Genomic DNA, 10447 nt, shown 5'->3' with positions numbered 1-10447 from the left:
GGGGTGAATCCCTCCTGCTTTGCGGCTTTTGGGGGAAAAACTGCCACCCAGCGGCACCCCGGCGAGGAGGTTGGCGGGTACAGACCCCGGACACGGGCACCCTCCTGCTCCCGGCGTGCTGACTGGGACTGCAGAGGGGTAGCTGGGGACTCCCCGGTAGTGCTGACCACGGAGCCGTGCTGCGCTTCTGGGCAGGGTATGGCCCGAGGAGTGCTGAAGGCAGGGTCCCTGGGAGCCCCTCCTGCCATTCTAGTGCCCCTCTGTGCAGGGGGATGCTGGCCAAGGGATGAGCAGAAGCTCTGAGCAGAGCTGACCCTTCTGGCTGCCCTGGTGCCTTCCTGCACCTCGAAGTGTCTGTCTTAGGTGCTCCCCTGGGAGGTCTCTGCTGGCCTCCTGGTCCAGGAGCTCTCCTGGGTGAGACTTTTCACATGTGTGTGGTCTTCTTCCCAGTTACTGGTCATGCATCCCAGTCTAGCATGGCTGCAGGATGGTGGGGGTATTCTTTGTCTTGGATATCTTTTTTTTACATACCAAATCCCTACAATTCATAGTCATGTGTAACTAGGAGTGTTGGTGTCTTTTCATAAGCAGGGATTACAATAGCTGAACACCTTCCTCTGGTCCTTACACATAGGTTTAAAGGTTGTGTCAGAGCTGCTGTATGAAAATCATCACAACATGATGGAGTTGCACTGAGCCCTCCTGCATTCTGCAGCCCCATCTCTCCCCTGGGCAGAGGTGGCTCAGTAAATGTCACTGGCATAGGGACAGGGTCTGGCAGACATCCCCCTCATGTTCCCCACCTATGGATTAGTAATTTGCTTTCTGTGAGTTCCAGTGGGATGGCTGCAGGGAGCAGTGCAGCCCAGCACGGGTGCAAGCAGTGCAATGGGAGCTGGAGCTCCAGCCCATGCCTCCGCAGGGATCACTGCAGAACTGGGCACTCCCTCGTTAACCAGTCATTTTATTGGGCAGTCCTGTTTGGTTTGTCATCGCCCGAAGCTGACCGCCTGTTCCTCTCTGGTCCCTCTCAGCTAGGCACATTCAAGTCTGACGATGGGGACTATTTTGTAGAGCCACTGCTATCGCTGGAAGAACAGGAGTATGAAGAAGAGCACAATAAACCACATCTAGTCTACCGACACCGGACACCTCCTACCAATTCTTCAGGGGACAGGCAGACTTGCGATACTCCAGGTACTCATTTTGTTACTGCCCTTGATGACTTGGCGTTTACAAAAGAGAACTGATTTGCAGTAAAAAGCCAGTACCTTTTTGTGGGGCAGAAGGGATGTGAAGTTGAGTGATCCCACTTGAAATGGTACCACGTGTGCTAGGATCAGGCTTGTGGTGATACTGCTGTCCTGGAGAGACATGGTGTGCCTCTGCTTTCTAGTAACGGGTTATAAGGAAGTTGCGGTTAGAAAAAATACTACAACTTGATGTCATCTGTGCTGTAAGACTGGCAAGAAACCCTTTGGGCTGTCTTGCCTTAAATATCTCATGAGCTCTTATACTTGCTTTCTGTCCTCTCCTACATGTAATTCCTAACCGTCCTAATCTGATTTGCTTTCTATCTGAAATTCTTTTTCTGTCTTTCAAATGACATCCTTCTGTCTTGGTCTTGCTGTGCCCTTGGTTTTCCCTCCCCAGATCTGATTGTGAGTTGCAGTGTCTTATTTCTTTCTAGTGGAAATGAGAAGGTCCTAATGCCAACCCTGACAGTTCTTCCCATATTAATCACTCTTCCATGGTTCATTTTCAAAGGCTTCTTTTTCCTCGTGGCCCTTCCTCCTCCAGCACCATCTCCTTGACCTCCTCACTTCTTCTTTCTAGTCTTGGCACATATGAAAGAGCAAAAGCCTTTTTATCTCCCCTTCACGTGCCTTGGTGAGAAGTAGCCTTGCTCCTACTGTCCCTATTATCTGCAGTGACCTCCTGCTGCTCTCTGCTTCCTTGACTTCCTGATTTTCACAACTAATCCTCTCTTTTGGCACAAATGCCTAAGTTCTCTCTGAAGAAGCTTATTCCTTCGGTCTCCTGTTTCACCTGCTGTTTTGTCCTCCTCCTTTGGCCTGCAGCTAGATCTACAGGACCTTTAAGACCTAGACAGAGTAGATCTTGACTGGCTTCCCTTGTGCAGGCTGCGAAGCAGCTCATGTGCTGCAGAGCAGGTGGAGTTGCTCAGGGAGTAAAGGTACCACTGGAGGAGAAGCGTGCTGCCAAACTTAGACTGCATTTAGCACGCATGACTCATTTGGCACCCGTGACCGTGGATTGCAGCCGTGCTGTTGAGCTGTAGGTCTGTTCAGCTTGCACTGATCACGCTAAGTCAGAAGATGCTCTGTGACCAGACAGAGCTGATGCACTAGCAGCGTATGTTTCTCCTCCTAGAAGACATGTGGATATGTGTCCACATGCAAACATACATGCTGGGGGACAGTGGTGCCTCCCACAAGGCTGTCGTTGTTTGTTCTTCCAAGGGTTGCTGCTGGACTATGCCATTCTGGTTTCTCTCTTCCAGCTGTTTCTGCTCCCTTCTTTGAGATCAGATGCAGGAGACTCAGAACAGTTGGAAAGAAACCCGGAATCTGGCACATTGCACCAGTAGCCCTTGGAGGAACGGAGCAGCAGATCACAGGACTCATTGAATCAAAGGTAGCTGGGAGGGCTCTGACTTTGGCTCGTGGACTTTACTCTGTGCCGTTATAAGTCTGCTGTATTCCACTCCACTGTATTGTAGCTTCTATTTAGGATGTTATTCTTTTGAATTGTGATTCACTAGAATAATACTCTATCCGTGGTATTACCAATGTTGGTGTATATCCCTTTCTCCTCTTTTCCAGTGTGCTTTGCCTCTTCCTTGTCTTTGTTTCCTTGCTCTTCTCATTTGCTTCATGTAGTGGAGGGAGGAGGTCTCACCTCCCAAATACAAGCTTAAGGGTTGCAGATAGGCATGACAGTCTTACTTGTCCTCCTGTCTTCTTCCTCTCCATCTGTCCCTCTCACTTTTACTGTTGTTCAAGTTTTTGAAAGGGAATGATGCTTTGGTCCTACACATTTGATGAATGAGTCTTGGTCACGTCATTTAAGGAGCAAGTGCAGGGCAGCTTGGGCAACACTGAACCTTGGTGTTCCCCCCAGGGTTACATCTGGTGGGGAGAAGATATCTCATGGGTCTTTGGAGCAGAAGGGAAAACGTAAAATCTAGCAGTGCTCACTGTTTTGGATGGAGTGCATCTGTTGCTCCTACTGGAGAATGGGTTCTTGAGAGTTTGAGAGTTTGTTATAGCTGCAGGGTGTTACGTGAATCCAGCCTTTGGTCAGAAGAACGTGTGAAAAGGTGCGTTGGCTTCTGGCAGCGATTGAAATTTGCTCGAAAGAGGAAATTCCTGCGCGGGAAATCTGAAGCACCCACCCTGCAGTGAGCAAAGAAGCCTGCGTTGCCGGGCAGTGATGCTATTCAGAATGGCTTTCCGATAGTGTTCTTCCTGGAAATGATTAATAAGCACCATACTGGTGTGCCCTTGCCACGATGATGTAATTAAAGACTTCTTGCAGTGTCCAGGAAAAGTTTCCCTTGTGAGCTGACTGACAGCTTGAGTAAAAGCTTTCATTTCCAGCCATCTCCCTGGTGTTACTTTTAGTTTTCAGCGTCCTCAGGTCAGCTTAGAAAAACAGGTATTTGTTTCTGTTAAGTTTTAATTAGCAGTTTCTGATAACAGTTTTCAGTCCTCTGACATATGAGATACTCTGCAGATGTTCTGAAAAAAAGACCTTTCTCCTCTGAACGCTGATGGATATCGAATGCAAACTGTGCTCTGCGTATGAACTTTCGTAGCACAACACTCAGATCTCCTGGCAATGCACTTCAGCCGTCTGGCATATAGCTCAACCGCCGCAATAAAACCTTCTGACAAAGTTTTCCTTGGGGTAACGGGTTAATGCAGTTTCAGTCATAGGAAATGGTGCAATTTCTCCTCCTTCCCTTCTTTTACTTAGTGCCGTGAATCAATTTGTCATCTGGTCGAGAATCTGGCAGAGTAATCGGTTGTGTTTTACTGAATAGCCCTGACGGGATGAAGACTTGGCCAGGCTGACGGCGTGATGTCACTAGGTGCAGCGCTGCTACCACCCATCGCTTCACGATAGCAAGCTATTCCGATCCCAGTTATTAAATATCCGCTCTTTTGAGGTGGAGGAGGAAGAGAAAAGAAATTCTGATCCTATATAAAGAAAAAAAAGGAAGTGGCTCATTGCAAAGCTGGAGAGCGGAGCTTTCCTGCGCCCTGCGGAGGAACAATCTGACTCTGATGATAAAAGGCGCGTAGCTGCATCCTGCGGCACCATGGGGAGCTGTGTCTGCCACACTGGACGGCTTTGGGAGGCTGGCAGCAGCTCTCTGACCCCCATTCGGTCTGACCTCCCACCAGGAGCAGACTGGCAAGCCCTATCCACCGGCTTCCATGTGAAACCCCAAAGGTTTGGTCTTGCAGAGCGATGTGCAGCTCCGGATGCCAACAGGACGCTGCCTCTGGCCATCACCTAAGTAAAACACTTCAGGCCACCTCTTGCTCTGCGTCTTTTGTGCCTTTTTGCTGCCTCTTTTTTTTCTCATGTTTCCCACATTTTTTTCTCATTGGTATGTTTATACATATATTTTGGTTGTTGGCTTCTCTGGAGCTCTTCTCTTTGAGTTTTGTTGGGTTTTGTGTTAGCTTTGGGCTTTTGCTCATTCTCACCCAGTGATTCTACCTGTTGGCCACCCCATGCTCTAAGACAGACGTGGCCTCCACCTGCATGGTGGCACTGGGTCACAATTGCCCTGTGGCCGTGAGCATAAATGCAAGAGTTGGGCTTTCTCATCTCCCCACTTCTGCTGCATGCTCAGCTATTTAGTTCCTCCCAACTTTGCAAATTCTTGTGGTTTTTACTGTGGCCCTGCTGCAGGGCTCCTGAATGAACCCTTTTGGGCAGCTCCTTCTTTTTTTTCTCACTGCATTTGCTTTCCTGCTGTCCCGATCTGTGCTTTCTTCCTAGCTGCATGAGTTAAATACCTCTCTGTTCTTGCTGTATTTTTCATAATTCTTTTATGTTCAAGACCCACCAGTGACTGAGATGAATAAATCAAGGACAGAATGCCTAGCGAGCGCTAGCTGTTCCCATGACTTGCCATGGTCAGCCATGCCCTGAAACTGGTGTTGGGCTTGGGCTCTGGGGCTGCGTGTGAGGATCTTGCACAAAGTCCTGGCTCCGTAATGAAAGTGCTTAAAGCAGGAATATCCACCACGGGCAAAACTCCTCATGCAGAAGCTGCAATAGCGCTCGGATGGTGCCAAACTAGTAGGAAGATGATTAGAGCTTTTTCTGTTTCTGGAGGAGCGCCAAGGGGCCATAGCCAGCAAAGAGGCCTTCCAGCAATTCACGCTGTGCCGGTGGAGGTTTTGGAAGCGGGCTCAGATGAGTGCAGGACAGAGCAGATCTTACCTGTGCAGAGCTGGCTGTGCCCCCACCCACTGCTGGTGGAGATGGGAAAGCCCAGAGTTTTGGTTGCTGGGGTTGCTTTCCAAAAACCGCCAAACATTACCAATGCAGATGACTGCTGGGAACAGCCTGGAGGTTTAGCATGTCCCAATACCTGCCAGAAACGGATGCAAAAGGGTCTCAACTGGGTATTTAGTTGCAAGATGTTGAAGCAGTTTGACTACTCAGGAGGCAGCACGTGTGCCCCCAGGCCCTGCAAAGGCAAGGCCCATGTACTCATTTGGGTGAGGAAGAGAAAAGAAGCTATGTGTATGTAAGTTGTGTGGACAAAGTTGCTATAATAAGCACATAACATATCAGAAGCGTGAACCGAGTCTTGCTGCTAAGCTGGTGTGACACAGGCATAATCAGTAATATGTCACTGATTTTTCAGTTGCATTAATGAGTAATTTGTAATAGATTACCCTTTCATAGCAACTTTAACAACCTTTCCCACTGAACATGACACTGTGGAGCCACCACAGCAGAGGAGTGGTGCCCTGTGTCTTGAACAAGCAAATGCCTGGTGCTGCCAGCTCAGTGATTGCGATCCTGTTCCCACGTGATAATTAGCACAGCCCTTCCAGATAGTTGTCACCTCTCTCCTAATGCCACCCAGCGGCACAGGAAGTCATTGGTGAGCCCACAGCACAAGCAGGAGATGTTCCTGCCACCACGTTCCCACACGCTTGGGAAGGGGTGGCCAGGTTGAGGTTGGATTTGTTAATGTGTCATCAGCGTCACAAGTGGGGACGTGACACTGGGGGGAAGTGTTGAGGGTCTCACACCATAGCTAAAGCCTGGCTTTGTCCCTTTCCATGTGAAGTGGTCTCTTGGTGCAGGTTGGTGATGAGCTCTCGCTCCTGCCTGGTTCGAGGGGCGTACCCAGGGCTAGAACTGGCGATGCTGGGGAACAGGGCCAAACAGGCCAGAGGTGGAAAATGTCATACTCGTTCTACAGAACATTTATATGTGTTACATTCTTATTTTATAGCAGTTTTGAGGCATAAACTTGGAATGTCTTTTCTACAGGACTCGATGTTGGTACTTTTACGAGTGGTCCATAGTGAAATCCCAGATCCTTTGCAGTCAAGCTGTTGGTCTAGAGCCCTTTTGTATTACTGCTATTTATTTTGGTCTGTTTGTCTTGCTTCCAACTGTGACCTTATTTTGACTTTAAAGACCAGCAGAATTTCGGATTCTAGGTGTCTGGTCTCCAGTCAGGTCTTCAGGCAAATTCTGTGCTGCTGGGTCTCATGTAGCTGTGAGGCTGCAGAAGATCTGCAGGGAGGTTTTCCTAAGCCTTTGCTTCCAGGCTGAGCAATCCTTGAGCTCTTTCACAAGTCTGTTTAAGCTGTCAGCTTTGCTTTTGGCCTCAGGCTAAAGCATCGACTTCATTCTTTCTCTCACAAAAGTTCCTCATCTTGAGGAAGTGAACTGTAATTTATAGTCAGATAGTAATTATTTCAAGTTTCCTTCCCTCCCAGAAACAGCAAACGGGAGAGTTACGTCACAGGTTCCATATGCTAATGTAATTAATTCTATTTCTGGCTTCTTATTGAGGTAAGAGGACAGTAACAGCCAAGTAATACTTGGTGAGATGGGCCTGGGATGTCAAACACAAGCTGTTCCCATACTGAGTTGGGAAAGGGATCAGACTGCAGTGTTCGTGCTATCTTGACTTAAGTTAAAAAATCGATCACAGCCAATGATACAGATCCTATAATTGCAGTTTTGTGTGAAAATTTCTCAATGTGAGTTCTAAGCAAGGTGCATGCATTTTGTTGTTCTTAGCATTGAAAATGTGTCAAGCATCCATCTGGCAAGAAAGTTTAATTCCTTCATGGTGGAAGATCAAGATTGTGGCTAAATAAATTATTATTGATTGGTTCTTGTTGTGAAACTTAGACACAGTGTATGAACAGAGTTAGATTATTCTCCCGAAATCAAAATGAATGTAGTTGTGATTTTGCAACTACTTTTACATTGCGTGGACATCTGCTGAAAGAGGGCAGGTGGGGGAAGCAGAGACGTGTCACTTTGGTACTTTCCACCTCTACCCCTGGGTATATGCTCATGAAAACAAATGGGCTGACTATTCTGTGACTTCTCTTCCCACGTGCCTGTATTGTCATTACCAGCATCTCTGTGGCCAGTTGCTCAGCAAAGTTTCTTTCTTTCTAAAGGGACTTTTTTTCTCATCTTTTACTGAGCGTCAGTACAAAGATGTGGTGATCTCAGCGTCATTCTTGTTGGCCAAGATCACTAGATATGAGTGTGGATAACGTGTTGGTGTACTCGCGACTGTCCTGCATCTACAGGGCTAGTTTAGTTTTTGTTCTGAACCTGTGCATTATGGAACTGGTGTCAGTGATTTTCAGCACTGTAACTTTCTGTCAGTCATACCTTAAACCAATTTTGTACCAATTCAATGGTGCTTTTGTGCCCTGCGCTTGTGAGATGCAGTTATTTAGTTATTTTCTCTGTAAGATGATCATTAATCATTTTCCGCCACATGCTCAACTCACGTGTTACTATCTGTTCTCTTAAAGAGGCAATTTATTATTTTGTTCATTAATCTAGTTTCTGTCTACTTTTGCAAAATTGATAGCTTTCACCTACGACTTGTTACCTTAGGCAGGAAAAAGTTCTTTAAAGCTGGAATGCCTTCTTGCATACGCCATCGGGAAAGGAAACGTCTAGAGTATGTGTGGTCTTTGGTGTTCACGTGGTATAAAAACAGGGAATATTTTCTTATTAAGGAAAGTTGATTGCTGCTAACTGGAAGTCTGTGGTTCTCAAGTGTTCTGGTTCAAGTGGCAGGAAGAAAGGCAGGATCACTCCGAAAGACATGAGTGGATTCAGCATCACCTTGAGCTCTGACGCCTCCAGAGGTGGAGTCTCCATAGCCAAAGCCACCACCTTGCTCACACTGATGCACAGGCTCAAGTGAGTGGGTGGAGGTGGGACTGCTGATTTTGGTAGCAGTGATGCTTCACGCCGATCTAAACTGCTTGTGGCTCTGTAGCGTTCCTTGCCGGCCTTAGAGTATTTCCAGATATTATAGACATCTTACAGAATGCCAAGCTGTGCGCTTCAACTGACAGCAGCAGCAGGAGCTCCTGAACCTTTCTGAGGATCTGAACGTTGCTCTCTTGGAATATTGTGTTATCTGGAATATTGTGTCCAGTTCTGGTCCCTCAGTTCAAGAAGGACAGGAACTGCTTGAAAGAGTCCAGCAGAGCCACAGAGATGATGGAGGGAGTGGAGCATCTCCCTTATGAGGAGCGACTGAGGGAGCTGGGGCTCTTGAGCTTGGAGCAGAGGAGACTGAGGGGTGCCCTCATTCATGGGGATCAATTTGGAAAGGGCGAGTGTCAGGAGGAAGGAGCCAGGCTCTTCTCAGTGATGTCCAATGCCAGGACAAGGGGCAATGGGAGCAAACTGGAGCATAGGAGGTTCAATCTGAAGATGAGGGCAAACTTTGTCAGTGTGAGGGTGCCAGAGCATGGCCCAGGCTGCCCAGAGAGGTTGTCGAGTCTCCTTCTCTGGAGGCACCCAAAGCCCTGGCCGTGTTCCTGTGTGACTGCTCTGGTGATCCTGCTCTGGCAGGGGTTGGACTGGATGAGCTTTCGAGGTTTCTTCCAACTCCTCATATTCTGGGATTCTGTGATTCCAGTTGGGCATCTAGGAAGCCACTTGGTAAAGTGTACGTGAAAAATTCAAAGTGGAGGAATGCAAGAAAACTAACAAACAGGTGTCCCTGGGTCATGAGGGCTTATGGTCCATTGGTGCTAACATCTCTCTTAGTAGCAAAGAAAGCTTTCTTGTAGAAGCTTAATAATTTTATTCTCTTGGCACAGTTTGGGAGGGAACTCTTTTGAGGCCAAATTGTTTCCTAATTCAAAGGGCAGTACGACCAACAATGGGAAAATTAAAGTTTCCCTCCTTTGTATTGCTCTAATAATGGCACCTGTGAAAGGTCTGATATTTTATTGCATTTTCAATAGTTCTAACAATGAAAGTTTGCAGATTAGAAAAATTAAGCAAACTCTCATTTCTACCTTTAGTGCAGGATTCCTTTCTCTTTGGATCCTGGCTGGCCCTGATCCGTCTGATGTAGGTCACTGATCTCAACTCTATTAATAAAGCCTATTTTCTCTTTTTACCTAGGTCACACATTCAGAAAATGTGTGATAGTAAGTTGGTTTGAAAATGCCACGCTCCTTTTCTATTTCTTATCGCTCTCTACAACTACCTGAAAGGAGGCTGTAGCGAGGTGGGTGTTGGTCTCTTCTCCCAAGTACCAAGTGGTAGGACAAGAGGAAATGGCCTCAAGTTGCACCAGAAAAGGTTTAGTTTGGATATTAGAAAGGATTTCTTCACCGAAAGGGTTGTCAAGCATTGGAACAGGCTGTGCAGGGAAATGGTGCAGTCACCATCCCTGGAGCTACTTAAAGGATGTGTAGATGTGGCACTTAAGGACATGGTTTAGTGGTGGACTTGGCAGTGCTGGGTTAACGGTTGCACTTGATGATCTTAAAGGTCTTTTTCAACCTAAATGAGTCTATGATTCCAGCAAGTAAAGATTGTTAATGTTACTAGCTTGAGAAATAGATTATTTTTTCCCCTGTCTTCCTTTATTCATTTACTTTTTTGATTTTTTTCCCAGCCCTGCTATGTGCAGCTCTCCTGAACTTAGAGTTGAACTGGAATTGCTCACATTGTCACATGTCTTATTTAATTGTGCAAATTGCTTTCTATTCCAGGACAAGTTCATGTAGAAATGGAAAGGATTAGAACTGTTGGGATAAGCGATCGTGCTTTCTTTTAATTTTTGGTGTTAGAATAACAATAGCTGCTATTTCAAAAGCAGTCCCTGGCTTTGCCCTGTCACCCTTTCATGCAGGCAAAGTACTCGTGT

The 10447-nt window shown here is 46.9% G+C and overlaps 1 protein-coding gene across 1 annotated transcript in view; it reads left to right on the top strand.

The window, feature by feature from the left end:
• Nucleotides 1–1034: 1034 nt before the first annotated feature.
• Nucleotides 1035–10447, top strand: part of ADAMTS9 (ADAM metallopeptidase with thrombospondin type 1 motif, 9) — a gene marked incomplete at both ends in the record, with an annotated part of 57063 nt that continues 47650 nt past the window's right edge. The window contains one exon of the mRNA XM_010192343.1: nt 1035–1197. Within this exon, the coding sequence (XP_010190645.1) occupies nt 1035–1197 (163 nt within the window). The remainder of the gene's footprint in view (nt 1198–10447) is intronic.

This window comes from Mesitornis unicolor, unplaced genomic scaffold, assembly GCF_000695765.1.
Source record: "Mesitornis unicolor isolate BGI_N332 unplaced genomic scaffold, ASM69576v1 scaffold13069, whole genome shotgun sequence".
Taxonomy (NCBI): domain Eukaryota; kingdom Metazoa; phylum Chordata; class Aves; order Mesitornithiformes; family Mesitornithidae; genus Mesitornis; species Mesitornis unicolor.
The sequence above is the reverse complement of the archived record's forward strand: the minus strand, read 5'-3'. Positions and strand labels throughout refer to the sequence as shown.